General features: G+C 34.6%; 1 protein-coding gene across 1 annotated transcript in view; it reads left to right on the forward strand.

Annotated features, from left to right (window-relative positions):
- The window catches only part of TYR (tyrosinase), a 117,740-nt gene that overhangs the window by 42,121 nt on the left and 54,763 nt on the right, over window positions 1-20,856 (forward strand). The window contains exon 3 of the mRNA XM_003832989.4: window positions 8,864-9,011. Coding sequence (XP_003833037.1) covers window positions 8,864-9,011 — 148 coding nt within the window. The remainder of the gene's footprint in view (window positions 1-8,863; window positions 9,012-20,856) is intronic.

Consider the following 20,856-nt stretch of genomic DNA (forward strand, 5'->3'; position numbering starts at 1 on the left):
ATTTAAGAGTTGGACTACCTGGGTTTAAATTCTAGTACTATCACTTACTAGTTAAATGACTTTTGTAAATTTAACCTGCCCTTGCCTGAGGTCCCTCACTTACAAAGTGATAATAATCACAATACCTACCTCATATGCTGTTGTGAAGATTACGTCAGTATTTGTAAATTACTTAGAACTATCCTTTTACTGCAATAATGAAAGTTCCTTAAAGTTACTGTCTTGCATGCTGATGCACACACTGCAATTTTCTAGCCCTATATAGAAGCCAAATTCCAAACAATAGACTAGGACTTGAGACTCAAACTGGACAAAAATTGTTTCAGGAAAATATTAGTCCTAAATTAAACTTATATCCAAAGTGTAAAGAGCAGCAGAATGATAGAGTGACTTTTTTTTTTTTTTTTTTTTAGAGACAGAGTCCCACTCTATTGCCCAGGCTCGAGTGCAGTGGAGCGATCTTGGCTCTCTGCAACCTGTGTCTCCCAGGTTCAAACGATTCTCCTGCCTCAGCCTCTCGAGTAGCTTGGACTACAGACATGCACCACCACCCCTGGCTAATTTTTGTATTTTTAGTAGAGACACCGTGTTGGCCAGCCTGGTTTTGAACCCCTAATGTCAAGTGATCCACCCGTCTCGGCCTCCCAAAGTGCTAGGAGTACAGGCGTGACCCACCGTGCCCGGCCTGATAGAATGCTTTTAAAAGCAACCTTTAGTATGAAATTATGTCCTTCCACAAATTCTTACAATCTAGTAAAAAAATTAAATTTGATAAGAACAAAAATTGGCCATAAGTATGTGGGTATTGGGTCTTATACAATATCTTGGTGACACTACCAAAAAGTCTTGCCTTCTCTGATCCAGTTGACTATGTGCCCTGGAGTCCTGTGATAGGAAGCTGATGAAGTTTTCATCCAGAGAGTAAGAACCAGCATGATAGGGCCTTTTCTACCCCAAGAGAGTACTCTGTGAAAAAGCTGGGTTTCAGCTTTTTATTCCAATGGATATGACAAGAATTAAAGGAAATAAAGGAACTATCATAACTGCAACAGAACATGTATTGTCTATTTTAAATTTTATTGCAACTAATGGCTTCATATCAACTGAAAGAATGTAACAGAATAATTAAGAGCAAAGCTTGGAAGTTTGGCAGATAATTGGCCAAAATTCTGACCCTGCCACTTATCTGCTTGTAGTAGGCTGTTCTCACATTGCTTTAAAGAAATCTCTGACTGGGTAATTAAAAAAAAATGGTTTTATTTACTCACAGTTCTGTAGGCCGTACAGGAAGCACAGTGCTGACATCTGCCTGGCTTCTGGGGAGGCTGAAACTTACAATTATGGTAGAAGGCAGAGAGCACGAACATTATATGGCCAGAGCAGGAGCCAGCGTGAAGGGTAGCAGGTGCCACTTACTTTTAAATCATCAGATCTTGCGAGAACTCACTCACTATTGTGAAAACAGCACCAAACGGATGGTACTAAACTATTCATGAGAAATTTGCCCCATGATCAAATCACCTTCCACCAGGTCCCACCTCCAAAAGTGGGGATTACATTTCAACATGACATTTGGTCTAGGACACATATCCAAACTATATCATTACTGAATGACCTTAGATAAACCACCTATCCTCTTTGAGACTAGTTTCAACACCTGAAAGTTGGTTAAATAATATCTTCTTTACAGAGTTACTACGAAGAGAGCCGGGCGTGGCGGGTGCCTGTAATCCCAGCTACTCAGAAGGCTGAGGCAGAAAAATCGTTTGAACCTGGGAGGCGGAGGTTGCAGTGAGCGGAGATCACACCACTGCACTCCAGCGCCTGGGCAACAAGAGCGAAACTCCGTCTCAAAAAAACAAAACTCAAAAACAAAACAAAACAAAACAAAAACAGAGTTACTATGAAGATGAAGTTCCATAAAAACTTAAGGAAATGCAGCCTAGCACCTACCACATAGGAATAGAAGGTGTAGTAATAGCAGTAATCTTTGTTATAGAGAGGCAAGTAGTAGAGAAGAGAAAACGCAAACACAGAGGTTAACAAGTAGAGAAGCCCACTTAAAATAAAAAACACTTTAATAACACAAAAACCTTTCTTGAATTTATGGAAATGACTTATAATTCATTGTGATTTGTCATTGTCTTTGTGCAAACAATGAAAAGAATGAGAGCAGCTGTTTTCAAACCTTATTGTGTATTAGAATCACCTGTAGAACTGGTTAACACACACGATGGGTCCCCACCTGACTTTCTGTTCAGTGATTCACTGTTAGGGTTAGAGGATTTGTGTTTGTAACAAGTTTACAGGTGATGCTGCTAACTCTGGGACCACATTTTTGAAAAACACAAAATATGTGGAGTGTTTGTGCCCTGGGCTCTGCTGTAATAATTACATAGTATGAAACACTCATGCATCACTTCATTTGCTTCGTTACTCTATTCCTCATAATCAAAGAAATCTCCTGAGTCAAATTAGAAGTATTTTCTAATAAACATAAATGCTAATTAATTACATTTATGGCTGTAGAGCTAGCACTTTGAGCAAACTGGAAGTTGGTTGAAAGTTAATGCTTCTCGTGTATCTAGGGACTTGCTTAGATCCAAAAATGTTTTTTGATCTGCAGTTCTGTATTTCTTCTGTAAGTAGTTTAAATTACAAGCCTTTTCAAAGTATTCAGCCATCAAATACAGCCTCCTAAAACCATTGTGCATAACCTTTTGAAGCTGTGTACTTAATTCCTCAATCAAGTTGCACATTAGGAGAGTAAATTGGAGGAATATAAGTCAGTGGGTCTTAAGTCACTTTTTAAAAAATCTTCAGATGCACTAATGTACATTTTCTATCTTCTTTTTATTTCCTCTTCTCCAATTCCATCTCTGAAACACTATGAAATGTTAAAATAGCTTAAAAATGCACTTTAATGAAATTCAATAAATTAAATGTGCTCTATTCTTCTGAAGATTTAACTACACACCTTTTCATATTTCAGACTCTTAGCAGGTATGATTAAAGTGCAATATCTGTAACTCATCTTCCTAAAAGGAAAGATACGGAATTATATGAGATGATATATGTGCCAATGCCTAGCCAGTGACTGTTACATAGTAGTTGCTCAATTTCTTAAATCATAATTTTCAAAGGAACATGGAACAGTTACCAGGAAGAAAATATGTCAAGGCATAAGTTTATAGTGTAAGATTTTAAAGGCAGAAGGATTTTTGGACTGTCAGAATATAGAAGGTGAAAATTTCACATCAAGGAAATCATATATTCACAGGTAAAGTTTTTGAAGCATGAGCTCAGGTTTAGAGAATGGAGATCAATCCAGCTTAATTCAGTGCAGTGCAACCCTGGTCACATGTTAGAACGACCCGGAGTGGTTTTCAAACTCCAAGTGCCTGAGTCCCATTCTAAACCAGTTATATCTGAATCTCTAGGTATGAGAGATAAGCATCAATATTAAAAAGAAACAAACATAAACTTTTCAGAGTAGTATTAGGGAATAAAAGAGCAAAAGAGATCAACTAGTGGCAATTTTCTATTGTTGGGTGCTGGGCACGGTGTCTCACGCCTGTAATCCCAGCACTTTGGGAGGCCAGGGCAGGTGGATCACCTGAGGTCAGTAGTTTGAGATTAGTGTGGCCAACATGGGGAATCCCCATCTCTACGAAAAATACAAAAATTAGCCAGGCATGCTTGCTTGTGCCTGTAATCCCAACTACTCTGGAGTCTGAGGCAGGAGAATCACTTGAACCCAGGAGGTGGAGGTTGCAGAAAGCTGAGATCGCACCACTGCACTCCAGCCTGGGCAACAGAGTGAGACTCCATCTTAAAAAAAAAAAAAAATTCTATTGTTGCCATTGACCTGAAACTGGGTTTATTAATTTCCTATAGGAATGTAGCTTGCAAATGTTAAGGCATAACATAATTTGGGGGAACTCTTACTGCCTTTCACAAAGAACATTGAGCTATTTTGGCATCTGTGACTAACATGTCTCTACTGGCTCAGTAAAATTTCTTTCCATGAGGAATTCCTGGACAAGGTTGGGATAATAACACATTCTGCACCTTGCTGTAATTTGGTAGCTAAAAATGACAAGTCCACAAATTCATTGCAGGGGTATAGTGCAAAGAAATTTCCAAGGGTAAGTCAGTACAGACACTATCCAACTGTATATGCAAAAAGGAGCACAGGAATTGGAATCAATTATTCAGTTCATTGATTCCCCAACTACTAGCTTTAATGTATGTGTTATTTAACTTCTATAAGCTGTAGTTTTCACATTTGTAAAATTGAGGTAATGATAATATTCATATCACAAGTAGCCCTGAGATTCAAATGAGATTATTTACATGAAAGATATTTGAAAAGCTCGATATATATGGGCACTATTTTGGGGTACTTAGAATTTCCTTTTCGACTTATTCTTCCAAAACAGAGTCAAATCTCAGCCAGAGAAGCTACCGATGTTGGAGTAATTATTTCTATTTTTTTTCAAGTTGACTTCACCAACCAAGAAAATAAACTCTATGAAAAGATAAAATAGAAAATAGTTTGTTCACATTTTTATATTATTTGTCATTCATAACATTTTCTCTGTTTTGTCACTTGACAGGTGCCAGAGTAGAGCTCTCTAAAATTCCCTCGTAGGTTTTTTGGAAATTGTCTCTCTTATTCCCAATCTCTGTAGGATATATAAGTGAAAGATTGAGAGTATTTTATATTTTTTTATCTTTTAAATATGAAGGTGTTCAAGTCTCTGATTTTGATTATCAGAAATCAAAACAAACAATTTGGTCTCTAATTCTGAGGTGTCTCTAGTGTATTTGAAGAGACAATATATACATTAGTTAAAATTGTTACTATAATAAAACTGTTTACAACTGTTTATATTAATCTGGTATGTATTACAAAGAATCTTGGTTCAACCTGGGCCTTTACATTATTTCTAAGCACATATCACAATGTATTCTGACAAATTCCTTGTGCTTTTTCTTTAGCTGTTTTTTTTTTTTCTTAATAATATTAGAGGCTTTTCTAGATGCAACATCTGTCAGGTCAGTATAGTAGTGAGTAATGAAATGCCAGCCTGGCTGAAAACGCTGTTAAAATGTCAGTCCATTCTACTTCCTAAGACACCTAAGAACACCTGATATAGGATGAGAGCAGGCAGCAGGCAGGTTTCTACAGAACAATGAAGTTTAGGAAGGAGGGAGATGCATGATGCTAGGGTGGTACCTAATGGTTGCAGCAAAAGAGATACTTTTGCATTGAGAGTGCACATATTCTTGGTTAGCAGCAACCATTTATCACATGCAACATGATTATAGAAATACTAGTTACTACTCAGGAAGTATTCACTTTGCACCAGATCTGTACTAGGTGCTTTTATACCTGCTATCAAAATTAATCCTTGCCACCAACTGATAAGTGGACATTATTTACTTCCTCTCTTATCATTGAAGCCCAAAAATATAAATAACTTGACAAGGATTATACTTCCAGTATGTAACACAGAATTTAAGCCAAGTTCTACTCAGTTCAAAAATCTTTTTTACAGCAGTATCTTCAAAGTGGCATAGATACACTACTGCAGGTTCACAACAACTTTCTAAGGGGTACATGGTGCAGAGAGTTTTAAGAAAATTTATTTTTAGCTCATCCTTCCAAGCATACTTTTCCAAATGAGTCTGATTGAGAAGACTCCTGAAGATTCTCCTTCACCAACTCTCCTTTCAAAATCTCCCTTCTCTGATGTTTCAGAAGAGCCTATCTTCCACCTATCCTGAATTCATTCTCAATACAGTCTGCTCCCAGAATGGGAAAAACTTCCAGAGTGTTTAACAACTGGGGAATCCGAAACATTGGTGCTAGTGTTGCCAACATGTATAACTTTAATTACTAGGCAACAAACTTCTTACAAGTTGGGTAGTTTATAAATAAATTCATCATTTGTGAAATTGCTATTATCAAATAATTCTTGCTTGAGTTGTCAGTTGATGGATCAAATTGTAAAAACTATTTTTTTTTTTGCTGGACTGTATCATTATTAGCATATTTAGCTCAAATGAGTTCAAAAAGGTAAGTAAAATTTAAATAAAAATTTCTTTACCCTTATCTAGTTATTTATGGGGACAAAGCTTCTTGGCAGTTATTTATTTTTTTAAAATTTAGAATATAATTGATATACCTATTTTTTGTTACAGAGAATTTTGGTAAGCTACTTATTCTTTTCCCTTTTTAAAATTTATAAATAAAAATTGTATATATTTATGGTGTATCACATGATGCTTTGATGTATGTATACATTGGGAAATGGCTAAATCAAGCTACTTAAAACATCTGTTACCTCACATACTTATTTGAGTAGTAAGAACATTTAAAATCTACTCTCTTAGCAATTTTCAAGTATACCATACATTATTATTAACTATAATCACCATGTTGTATCATAGATCTCCTGAACTTATTCCTCCTATCTAACAAAAAATTTGTATCCTTAGACTAACATCTCCTTAATCCTCACTAATATTTTTCAAATATTTTAAGCATAACATATATAACATTTAGATATAATTGTGTAGAAAAATAGTATACAAATACAAGTTCAAGTATAAAAAGGTAACTCCAGAAAGTTACAGACTATCAAAGAAGAGTTTAAGTTGTTTTTGATATGGATGATGGAATCAAATAATTATGGTGGATACATTTTTTGAAAGTAATATTATATGTTCATTTTTAAATTGACACTATTTGCAATATCCTTTTATTATATCTTCTGAAACTATTTATGATTATGATTAAAACAATTTGATAGTACAGTAGGAAAATTATAGTTAACAACAATTTATTCTATTGTATATTTTTAAATAGCTAGAATAGAAGATTTGTAAGATTCCCAACACAAAGAAAAGATAAATGATTGAGGTGATTGATATTCCAATTACTCTGATTTGATCATTACACCTTGTACATTTTGGCATCAAAATATCACATGTACCCCAAAGATATGTACACTTGTTACATACCAATGAAAAATATAAAACTTTAAAAATTCTTTTAAATTAAAAAAATCAGTTTGGGACCTACTTTAAAAAGTGTGAGAGTATACACTTTAAAAAGTGTGAGAGTTTTAAATTTTTCATTTGGTGCTACTCAAAGATAAAATCTTGAAAACAACTTCTATGAAGAACATTGTCCTCAGTGACATGATTTATTGCTACATAGCAAAGGAAGTAAACCATTGTATTTAGGAGCATAAGTTCTACACTAAAACAGGCATCTGCTCTAACCTTAACGTCCAATTTGTTATTCAACCTTAGACAAGTTCTTTGTCCCCTCTAAGCCCTTTTTTTCCATTTCTATAATAATGTAGGTACTTAATTGGTCAGATCCTTCTAAATGTCACATAAAATTATGTCAAGATCTAGAAAAATTTCTACACAGATTAAGTGTCATGTATGTATATTCACAGAAGTTGTCATAGACAAAACTGTGTAAAGGAGAGGGATGTGCATGTTCTTAGGCTAATCTCCCAGAGGGATCAGGGATTGGTATGGTCTCCCAGAATGAATAAAATAAGTTCAAAAGGAGGTAAAAGGAGGAAAAAACATCACTACCCGAAGGGGCAGAAACACTGTCAGTCACAATAGTGGGAGAGCACAAGGCATGTGATGCAAAAATTAAGAACTGCACCTTTAATAAGGAATATATTGCCAATAAAATAGTTCTACTTGTATGAAATAAAGCTAGAACTTCCCTGCCTAAATCCTGTCTTTTTTCACTGTTTCTGTTATAACTCTGGTTTACATTATGATCTTATTCACAATTTCTGCTTGCTTGATATTTCTTAATTCTGAAATTTAATAATATGCCCTTCGTCATGTTCCCCCAACTTGGTTCCTGCTTACAATTCAATTTTGTTATCCAAACTTCTTTTTCTGGTCCTAACTCTCAGTTTTGCCTGAGTGGGCACTAAAAAGTTATCTTCCTCTTCCTCTTCTTAATGGGCACATGAGAGAGAACACAAAATTCTAAGAGCTCGTATCTTAGCGTCTAATTGATACGGATTAAAATCCCAACTCTACCTGGGTAGCTTGGTAAACTCAGAACTTCTCTGAACCTCAGTTTTCTTTGAATAGGGATAATAATTTCTAACCAACAGAGTTACTGTAAAGATTGAAGAACATATGTCACAATAAACATTTAGCATACTCAACATTTAGAAAATAATTGCTTATTAAAATTTTCCCATTATTACTGTTGCTGATGCAATAAATGGAAATATTTATTGGAGTTCTGATTATTTTTGAAATGAATGTTTTGTAAAATCAGACACATTATGAACTGATATGAAAGATGTTCCTGTGAAAGAGGAATTGAAATGTGAAGAGTCACAAATTTTACGCTTTCTCTGGAACCAGAAACCAAACTTAAAGTGTTCTCCAGAACTGGAAAGCAAGGGGACACATAACAAGCTGAAAAGATCTGCTATGAGTGTTGTTACAGACTGAAGTGAAAGTGACTGCTGGTTATTATAAAATGTTCCTATGACTTGTCCATATTGAAACAGAAATTATAGGCAGAATGAACAGGAGGGAACACAAATTGGCTCAGCCTCTTTTACCTGGTTAAGCTCTCCATTGTACCCAAATTTAGGCCATTTAATTCCACAAATATTTATTGAATACACACTGGGTATCCAGAATGTAAAGAGTCTCAATACGGAATGAATTTTATTTTTGATTTTATATTTTGAAACAGTCTTCAGGTTATAGTTATAAATCAAATGGGATAATCACATAGGTTTTCAGTCATTAAAGTAAACATATTTTTTTCATTTTTTTTCTTAATGAACAGGATTTGCTAGTCCACTTACTGGGATAGCGGATGCCTCTCAAAGCAGCATGCACAATGCCTTGCACATCTATATGAATGGAACAATGTCCCAGGTACAGGGATCTGCCAACGATCCCATCTTCCTTCTTCACCATGCATTTGTTGACAGGTTGGTTAATATTTCTTTATAAATAACGTGCTCATTGGATTTAAATAGAGGGTGCCTATCAAATGTGATTTAAGTTATTAAATAAAAACTAAGAAGTTATGGTAGTCTATTGTCTGTGATCAGGTTGTCCCCAAAACAGACCTTAGGCTAAGAATTTGCATGCAAATGTATAATAAGGAAAGTGTTTATAAAGATAAATTAAAAGAAGGTGGATTAGGCAGGATACAAAAGAAAGAAAAGTAAAATAAGTGTACAATGTCAGTTGAAATCCAAGACTCCACTAGATCCTGGTAGAAGGTAAAGTATACCCTAGTTTGTCCTACCTTAAGAAAAAGACAGATGAGTCTTTGTACTTCCATGCTAAATAGCCATTGGCTACAGGTTGCCCTGAGGTAGGGGATGTAAAACTCCCAGGAGCTTGAGTCCAGATAGGCTTTGTGGCCCCAGTACCCAAGGGCAGCCTTCTAAAGGCTTCAGGAGAAAGTTGTTAAGAGCAAAGAATGAAAAAGCAGGAGGATGGACACACAGAACTGCTATAGGAATTTAAGGCCATGTGGGCCTGGCACTAACCTACTACATCTGTCATCAATACATCTTTCCTTCTGGAAATTGTATTGTTATTTCTTCTCTTTTTGAACCTAACACACTTTCATATAAGGAAGTACAAACTGATCTCTTCCACTGGCCTGAATAGTATATGATTAATTCTCCAGACAGAGTGCACTAAGGCCCAACTGTCCTATTTAATGTGATTTAATTCTCTTGGAGCTTTTATTTCCCTTATTAGCCTTCTTCCATTACATGTGTAATGTCTTAGACATATTAGGTTTTAGACTTAATTGTAGGTGATGATAGCAGTAAAGAAAATATTCAGAGGAAGGTCAGCTGTCTACTCTTGAAATTTTCAAGAAGAAAGGAGAAAATAAAGCATCAAATCATGACTGACAAATGCTATGGAGTGTTCTTTGTCCCCTCTACAGTAATTTTCTCACCACAGTTAATGAATAAAGGGCACAGATTTATACCTGCCATTAAGATAATACTATCATCCTCTTGGGTAAAAATAAGAGGAGTTATTTTTCGTGTTTTAAAGATAAGGAAACTGAAACTGAGAATTAAAGATTTTACTTAATTTACCAAAATCTTCTCTTCATTCATGTCCACAGGAACATGGACATAAAATCAAATAAGAAAGTGACCATTATCCAGGAAAATCATTAGGCAGATTTTTATTGGCTTCATGGCAACTCTCATATAATGAGAATTAAGTAACAGTCTGTGTTAAGTTTTATTCAGAAATCAGTGTATAAGAACATGTATGAACACCAAAGTGTTGGTGTCAATACCAACATCACAACCACCTATACCCATACATAAGAGAGAAAAGCATAGTGCTGGAATAAAATGTTATCAGAAAAGATAAATTGAACACTTTTTAAAGAATCATTTTTATATCACTTTTTGGTGTAAATTTTTGCCATTTTTAATATCTAGAACTACGCAGTAAACTCTAAAGATTTAAGTATGACCACTCTTGCCACCTCCATTCAATATAGTATTAAAAGGTCTACCCAATTAGCAATTAGGCAAAAAAAAAAAAAGAAAAACTATCAAAATATGAAAGGAAGAGGATATTGTTTCTGTTTACTGATGATCTGCCCTTATACACAGAAAAGCCTGAGAATTCACTGGAAAACTGTTAAAACTGATAAATTAAGTAAACTTGCAAGATACAAATGCAACATACAAAAAATTAGTAGTGTTTCTGTACACTAACAATGAACTATCTGAAAAAGAAACTAAGAAAACAACCCCATGTACGACAGCATCAAAAAACAAAATACTTAGGAGTAAGTTTATCCAAGAAAATGAAAGATGTGTACACTGAAACTATACAATATTGATAAAAGTAACTGTAGAACACAAAAATAAATAAAAAGATATCCTGTATTCATAGATTAGAAAAATTAATGTCGTTAAAATTACTATACTACCCAAAGAAATCTACATATTCAATGTAATCCTATCAAAATACCAAGACATTCTTCACAAAAATAGAAAAACAGTCTTCAAATTCATACGGAACTACAAAAGAGCCTGAATAGCCAAAACAATTTTGAGCAAAAAGAACAAAGCATCATATTTCCTGATTTCAAAATATACTACAAAACTATAGTAATTATAATGGCATGGTAATGGCATAAAAGAAGATTTAATGTTCATTGAAACAGAAGTGAGAGCCCATAAGTCAATCCAATAATTTACATTCAATTAACTTTTGACAAAGATGCCAAAAACAATGGGGAAAAGACAGTGTCTGCAATTAGTCGTTTGGGGACAATTGGATATCCACATTCAGCAGAATGAAATTGGACCCATATCTAACACCATATCCAAAACCAATTCAAAATGAATTGAAGACTTAAATATAGGGATTAGAAATTGTGAAACTGCTAGAAGAAAGCATATGGTAAAAGTTCCAAGACTTTGGTCTAGGCAATGATTTTTTTGGAGAGGAGCCCCGAAGCAAAGGCAACAAACACAAAAATAGACAAATAGGATTACTTCAAACTAAAAATCTCCAAGCGACCAAGAAAACAATTAACATGATAGACAGACAACTTACACAATAGGAGAATATATTTGCAAACTATACCTCTGATAAGGGGTTAATATTCAAACTATATTAAAAAGTCAATTCAATAGTTAGAAAATAGAAAAACTGATTTTAAAAATTGGGCAAAGGATGTAAATAGACATTTCTCAAAAGAAGATATGCAAACGTCCAACAGGTACATGAAAAGATGCTCAACATCACTAATCATCAGGAAACACAAATCAAAACCACAATGAGATAATATTAATGTTACTTCACAACTTTTAGAACAGCTATTAATAAAAAGACAAGGACAAGAAGTATTAGAGACTATGTTAAAAAAAAAAAAAGAGGGACTTTAGGAAGCCAAGGCGGGCAGATCATGAGGTCAGGAGTTTGACACCAGCCTGGCCAACATGGGGATACCCCTTCTCTACTAAAAATAGAAAAATTAGCCATGCGTGGTGGCAGATGCATGCAATCCCAGCTTCTCGGGAGGCTGAGGCACGAGAATTGTTTGAACCTGGGAGGTAGAGTTTGCAGTGAGCCAAGATCATGCCATTGCACTCCAGCCTGAGTGACAGGGTGAGACTTCATCTCAAAAAAAAAAAAAAAAAAAAAAAAGGAAGGAATTGTTGTGCACTGTTCATGGGAATGTAAATTAATATAGTCATTTGGGAAAACATAGCAGTTTCTTAAAAAATTAAAAATAAAATTATCATATGATTCAGCAGTTCCACTCCTGGGCATATATCGAAAGGGAAATATATCTGAACTTCCAAGTTCATTGCAACATTATTCATATAAGGCAAGATACAAAACCAACCCAAATATTGATAACGATGGATAGATTAAGAAAATGTGGTATATATACACAATGGAACACTATTCTGCCATAAAAAAGGAAAACCCTCTCATTTGCAACAACACGGATGAACCTGGAGTTTAGTATGTGAAATAAAATGAGTCAGGCACACAAAGACAGAAACTGCATGGTCTCACTTATTTGTGGAGTCAAAAGAAAATTTAAACTCCTAGAATTAGAGAGTAGAGGATGGTTACTGGGGGCTGGAGCTGGTGTGGGTTGGAGGGAAGTTGGACAAATGATACAAAATTTCAGTTAAGTATAAGAAGTAGGCTGAGCGCAGTGGATCATGCCTGTACTCATAGCACTTTGGGAGGCTGGGATGGGTGGATTGCCTGAGCTCAGGAGTTCGAGGCCATGCTAGGCAACACAGTAAAACCCCATTTCTACTAAAAATACAAAAATTTCGCCAGGCATGGTGGTGTGCGCTTGTGATCACAGCTGCTCAGGAGGCTGAGGTAACAGAAGGAGGGGCATAACAGCTGAAAAACTACCTAATGTATAAGGTATACTATGCTCATAACCTCGATGATGGGTTCAATCATACCCAAACTTCAGCATTATGCAATATACCTTTGTAGCTAACCTACACATGCCCCCCGATTCTAAAATAAAAGTTGAAAAAAATAATAAAAATTAAAATTATGTTTATACTTTAATGTAGACTATTAAGTGTACAATCTCATTATGACTAAAAAGCAATTTATATACCTTAATTTAAAAATACTTTACTGCTAGAAAATGCTAACAATCATCTGAGCCTTCATCAAGTCAAAGTTTTGCTGGGGGAGGGTCTTGCCTTGATTTTGGTGGCTGCTGAATGATGAGGGTGATGGCTGCTGAAAGCTGGGGTGGCTGCAGCAATTTTTTAAAATAAGACAAAAATGAAATTTGTTGCATCAATTGATACTTCCTTTCACAAAAGATTTCTCTGTAGCATACTATGCTGTATGATAGCATTTTACCTATAGTAAAACTTCTTACAAAATTGGACTCAATCTTCTGAAAGCCTGCTGCTGCTTTATCAGCTAGGTTTATCTGATATACTAAATACTTTGTTACAATATCAAAACATTCACAGGATCTTCACCAGGAGTAGATTCCATCTCAAGAAACTACTTTCTTTTTTTAACCATAAAAATCAAATCCTCATGTGTTCAAGTTTTATCATGAGATTGCCACAATTCACTCATACCTTTAGGCTGCACTTGTAATTCTAGTTCTCTTGCTATTTCCATGATATCTGCAGTTATCTCCACCACTGATACCCTGATCCCCTCAAAGTCATCTATTAGGATTGGAATCAACTTCTTCCATACTCCTGTTAACGTTAATATTTTGTTCTCCTTCCATGAATCAGAAATGTTCTTAATGGCATCTAGAATGGTGACTCCTTTCCAAAAGGTTTTCAATTTATTATGCCCAGATCCATCAGAGGAATCACTATCTATGGAATATATAGCCTTACAAAATATACTTCTTAAATAAGATTTGAAAGTCCAGATTACTCTCTGATCCATGGGCTGCAACATAGATATGTGTTAGCAGGCATGAAAACAGCATTCATCTCCTAGTATATCTCCCTCAGAGCTTTTGGGTGACCAGGTATATTATAAATGAGCAGTAATATTTTGAATGGAATTGTTTTTCCAGGGAGTTGGTCTCAACAATGGGCTTAAAGTATTCAGTAAACCATGCTGTAAACGGATGTGCTATCATGCAGGCTTTGTTGTTTCATTTAAACAACAAAGGCAGAGTAGATTTAGAGTATTTCATAATGGCCCTGGGAGTTTCAGACCAGTAAATGAGCACTGGCTAATACTTAAAATTACCAGCTGCATTAGCCCCTAGCAAGAGTATCAGACTATCCTTTGAAGCTTAATCCTTTATTATCCTTTGAGCATTAATTTCTCCTTAGTAGCTGTGAAAGTTCTAGATGGCATATTCTTCTAATAGAAGGCTGTTATGTCTACACTGAAAATCTATTGTATAGTATAGCCACCTTCATCTAATATCTAAATCTTCTGGATAACTTGCTGCAGCTTTCCATTGCACTTGTTGCTTCACTTTGCAGTTTTATGTTATGAAGACTTCTCTTTCCTTAAATCTTGTAAACCAAGCTTTGCCACCTCAAACATTGTTTCTGCAGCTTCCTCACCTCTTTGACCCTCCATAGGATTAAGAGAGTCAGGGCCTTGCTCTCAATTAGGCTTTAGTTTAAGGAAATGTTGTTGCTGGTTTGATTTTCTATCCAGACCACTAAAATTTTCTTCATATCAGCAGTAAGACTGTTTTTCTTTCTTATTGTGTGTGTTTACTGGAGTAGCACTTTGCATTTCCTTCAAGAACTTTTCTTTTGCAATTGCAACTTGACTAACTTTTGCACAAGAGGCCTAGCTTTCAGCCTACGTGAGCTTTCAACATGCCTTCCTCACTAAGCTCAATCATCCCTAGTTTTTTATTTAAAGTGAGAGACATGCAACACTTTCTTTCATTTGAACACTTAGAGGCCATTTTAGGGTTATTAATTGGCCCAATCTCAATATTTTTGTGTCTTGGGGAATAGGGAGGCCCAAGGAGAGGGAGAGATTCAGGGGAGTGGCTGGTCAGTGGGGCAGTTAGAACACATGCATTTATTAATTAAAGTCACCTTTTTGACATTGGCACTGTTTGTGGTGTCCCAAAACAATTACCACGGTCACGTCAAAGATTTCTGGTCACAGATCAGCATAACACATACAATAATAATTTAAAACTTTGTAATATTGCAAGAATTACCAAAATGTGACAGACATAAAGTGAACACATGTTGGAAAAATGGGAGTGACACACTTGCTAAACACCAGGAGTAGATTCCATCTCAAGGTTGCCAGAAACCTTCAATTTGTAAAAAAAAAAAAAAATGCAGTATCTGTGAAGCACAATAAAGCAAACCACAATAAAATGATAACACTTATATTTCCAAACATAAATGGCTTATAAGCAGATGAAAAAATGCTCAATATCACTAATAACCTGTGAAATATTAACTGAAACCACAATGGGATATCACCTCTGACTTGTTCAAATACCTCTTATCAAAAAGATAAAAGACAAATGTTGGAGAGGGTGTGGAGAACACGGAACACATGCACACTTTTGGGTGGGAATGTAAATTAGTCCATGGAAAATAGTATGGAGCTTCCTCAATAAACTAAAGATAGAATCATCATATGATCCACTCATTCCACTTCTGACTATATATCAAAAGGAAGTGAAATCAGTATGTCAAAGAGTTATTTGTACTTCCATGTTTGTTGTAACATAATTCACAATAGGCAAGATATACAATCAAACTAAGTGTCCATAATTGGGCAAATGGGTAAAGAAAATATGGTATATGTACACAATGAAATACTATTTACCATTTAAAAAGAAATTCTGTCATCTATCATAATATAGACGAACCTGGAGGACATTACGTTAGGTGAAATAAGCCATGCACAGAAAGACAAGTAATCACATAATCTCTTTAGATGCAGAATCTAAAAAACTTTGAACTCGTAGGAGTAGGAAATAGAATCATAGTATCACAAGGTGATGTGCAGGAGTGGAAGGGGATGAACAGGGTCAATTGAAAATGTTAGTTGAAGGGTACAAAGTTTTAGTTAGACATGAGAAGTAAGTTCTACTGGTCTTCTGCACAGCATGATGATTACAGTAAATAATGATATATTGTATCTTTTAAGATTGCTGAGAGTAGATTTTAAATGTTCTTACCACAATAAAATGATAAATATGTGAGGTGATTGCTATTTTAGCTTGATTTAATCATTCCACAATATATACATATATCAGCATCACATTATGCCCCATACATACATGTAATTATTATTTGTCAATTAAAAATAAAATTTTTAAAAGTGTCAATTTGTCTAGATGCCTTGATGTTTCCCACTTGTTTTTATAAATAAGGTTTTATTGGAACACAGCCATGATATTAATTTACATATTGTCAATGGATGCTTTCGGGCTACAATGTCAGAGTCGAGTAGCTGTGACCAAGACCACGTTGTTTGCAATGCGGAAAATATTTAATAGCTAGCAGTTTGCAGAAAAAGTTTGGGGTTCCCTGCAAAACCACAAAATTCCATACACACTCACACACACATACACACACACACACACACCAGACAAGAGGAAGAGTTTTTTTCTGTAGCCCACCTATATTTAAAGAAAGTACTATCATTAAATTCAATGTCTGTAGGCATGTTTGTTTAGCAGAGAGAATGTCATTCTGTAGATATATAGCTGTGAAAAGCCACTCTGCAACCTTTGAAAATTAGAATTTTCTGCTCCCTTAGAATTCTCTATTAATTCTATTTTACTACTAGACATTTGCATAATTATTAAAATAACTTAAAAATAATAAGCAAAGATCAAGGTAATTTCTGAGCCTTTGTAACAAAGCTGATGAAGATTCTGATGATTAAATTATCATTATACAGAAAGCTAGAGAACTGTGGGTTACCACAGAACATTGTGTGGCATCTGAGCCATCCTCTCAAGTTGCTACCTATGAAGACTCATTTTTCCGATCAGACACGTCTATTGACTGCCATTCAATTATGCACAAATATATTTATTGGCAAACTATGTACTGAGTGTATTTTCTTAAACATTCCACATTTATTCCTATTTCTGGGCTCTGCTTAGACCATTCCTCAAATCTGTAGCCTACTTTTCTTGACCTATCTAGTTTGTACACAATCTTCAAGACTAGTTTCAGTTTTGACCTCCTCCATAAACTATGCCCAGGTCATGTCTGTCTATAACTATCACTCCAAAATCTAATTATGAATACCATTTCCCAACTTGGCATTCAGTGACCTCAAGTTGGTAGCCTGAAATCAGCCATGGTGAGAGTATTTACACCATGAAATTGGCAAATGGTACACATCAGGGCTTTTATTCCAAAAGACTTAGTTGTTAAAATAATGGCCAACACACCACTGCTCTAATCTATTAACTCACAGCACATTCTTTCTATGTCCCTTATTTTGGACACATCAATTATCTTTTTATTTTTATCTCCTCATCTGTTAACTGTTTTCTTGGCTGCAGGAAGCTTTTTTGTTTAATGTAATCCTGTTTGTATATTTTTGTTTTCGTTGCCTGTGCTTTGAGGATCATTTCCAAAAATATTGCCCAGACCCATGTCATGGAGCGTTCCCCCCATTTTCTTCTAGCAGTTTCACAGTTTCAGGTCTTACACTTAAGTCTTTAACCCATTTTGATTTGATTTTTATATATGGTGTGAGATAAGTGTCTAATTTCATTATTCTGAATGTGACTATCCAGTGGTCTCATCACAATATATTGATGAGCCTATCCATTGTGTATTTGTGGCATCTTTGTTGAAAATCAATAATAAATGCTTGACTTTATTTCTGGGATGTCTATTCTTTTCCATTGGTCAATGTGTCTGTTTCTATGCCAGTACTATTCTGTGATAATTACTACAGCTTTGTAGTATATTTTGCAGTCAGATACTGTGATTCTCCTGCTTTGTTTTTATTACTCAAGATTGCTTTGGCTATTCAGGATCATTTGTGGTTGCATAAATATTTTAGAATTGTTTATTTCATTTCTGTGAAAAACATCATTAGAATTTTGGTAGGGATTGCATTGAAACTGCAGATTGCTTTAGGTAGTATCAACATTTTAATAATATTCTTTCTTCCAAATTTTGTGTTTTATTATTTTTATTTATTTACTTATTTATTTTTGAGACAGAGTCTCGCTCTGTCACCCAGACTGGAGTGCAGTGACGTGATCTCGGCTCACTCCCACCTCCACCTCCCAGGTTCAAGCGAGTCTCGTGCCTCAGCCTCCTGAGTTGCTGGGATTACAGGCACACACCACCATATCTGGTTAATTTTTGTATTTTTAGTAGAGATGGGGTTTCACCATGTTGGCCAGGCTGGTCTCGAACTCCTGACTTCAAGTGATCCACTCGTCTCAGACTTCAGATTGCTGGGATTACAGTCCTGAGCCACTGCGCCCAGCCAATTCTTCCAATTTTTGAAGAAGAGATATATTTCCGTTTATTTGTATCTCCTTAAATTCCTTTCATAAATGTTTTATAGTTTTCAGTGTATAGCTATTTTACTTCCTTGTTTAAATTTATTCCTAAGAATTTTTAAATTTTTTATTTTTTATTAACAACTAATGGTATATATTTAGTAAGTACAATGTGATGTTTTGATCTATACATTTTTGTGATGCTATTGTAAATTGATTGTTTCCTTCACTTTTTTTGGATAGTTCATTGTTAGTGTAAGGAAATGCTACTGATTTCTGTATCTTGTTTTTGTATCCTGTAACCTTACTGAAGTCATTTTTTAATTTTTAATAGAATTTTAGCTGATTTCTTAGGGTTTTCAATATATACAATCATGCCTGCAAATCGGGACCATTTAATTTCTTCCTTTCTAATTTGGATACATTTCATTTCTTTTTCTTAGCTAATTGCTCTAGCTAGGACTTACAGTATTTGTTGATTAGTCATGGTGAGAGTGGGTATCCTTGTCTTCTTCCTGATATGAGACAAAAGAAGTTCTACTTTTTGCCATGAAGTATGATGTTAGCATTGGGTTTGTCATATATGCAAACTTTATTGTATTGAGGTACATTCCATCTATACCTAATTTTTTGAGAGTATTATCACAAAAGGATGTTAAACTTGTTGAATACTTTTTTCTATTAATACAGCTATTAAAATGATCATATGATCATGTGATTTTTCACAAATATAACTGTGAAATTTGTATATTAACTATCCTTGCATCTTTGGGATAATCCCTCTTGATGATAGTGAACCAGCCTTCTGTTGAATTCACTATCAAATTCAGTGTTTTAGTATTCTTTGAAGATTTTTGCATCTATGTTCATTAGGAATATTGGCCTGTAATTTTGTTTTGTCATACTCTCCTAGTCTGGCTTTGGTATCAAGGTAAAGCTGGCCTTCTGAAATGAGTTTGAAAGTATTCTCACCACTTAAATATTTTGGAAGAGTTTTTGATGGATTTGTATTAGTTCTTTAAATGTTGGTAGAACTTATCTCTGAAGCCATAAAGTCCTAAGCTTTTCTTTGATGGAATAATTTTTATTACTAATTCACTCTCTGTACTCATTATTGGTCTATTAAGATTTTCTATTTTTTCATGATTCAGTTTTGGACATTGTGTGTTTCTTGGAATTTATCTATTTTCTTCTAGTCTACCCAATTCGTTATTCTTAGTAGTCTCTTATGATTTTTGTATTTCTATGGTATCTGTTGTAATGTCTCCTCTTTCATTTCTGATTTTATTTATTTGCATCTTCTTTTTTTTCTTATTCTGGATAAAGGTATGTCAATTTTGTTTACCTTGTTAAAAACCAACTCTTAGCTTCATTTATCTTTTGTGCTATTTTCATTTACTTCTTCTCTGATGTTTATTATTTCCTTCCTTCTGTTAACTTTAGGCATAGTTTGACCTTTATTTTCAGTTTTTTGAAGTACAGCATTGGATTATGTATTTGAAATATTTTTTGTTAATGTAGGCATTTATTGTTATAAATATCCTTCTTAAAACCGCTTTTGCTGCATCCCATAAGTTTTAGTAGTTTGTTTCCATTTTCTCTTCTCTAAAGGTTTTAAATTTCCTTTTTAATGTTTTCATTGACCCATTTGTTGTTCAGAAACATATTTTTAAGTTTCCATGTATTTGTGAATTTTTTGAAATTCTTTCTATTGTTGATTTCTAGTTGCATACCATTTTGGTCAGAAAAGATACTTGATTATTTCAGTCTTCTTAAATTTGTTAAGACTTGTTTTGTGTCTAACCATATGATCTATCCTTATGATAAACCATGTGTGTGACAATAATGCACATTTTCTGTTGCTGGTAGAATGTTCTGTATATATCTGTTGGGTCCATTTGATCTAAAATGTGGTGTAAGCCCTATGTTTCTCTATTGAGTAGGGTGGGGTGGAGGGAGAGCATCAGGATTAATAGCTAATGGGTGCTGGGCTTAATACCTGGTTGATGGGTTGATCTGTGAAGCAAACCACCATGGCACATGTTTACCTACATAACAAACATGTACATCCTGCACATGTACCCTGAACTTAAAATGAAAGCTGGAAATCAAAAAAATAAAAATAAAACATAAAGGATCCAATTGGTAAAAACTATCTAAAACCTTTCCTATCACCTAAAAAATATTCAGAAAATACAAAAAGTGGAGAAAGAAACAAAATAACAAAATTAATTATATTTTCTTTTTGTGAAATTTCTATTTACTTCCTTTGCTATTTTATATTACATTTTGGTTTTATTATTGCATTGTGTAGGTTGTTC

This window comes from Pan paniscus, chromosome 9, assembly GCF_029289425.2.
Source record: "Pan paniscus chromosome 9, NHGRI_mPanPan1-v2.0_pri, whole genome shotgun sequence".
NCBI lineage: Eukaryota > Metazoa > Chordata > Mammalia > Primates > Hominidae > Pan > Pan paniscus.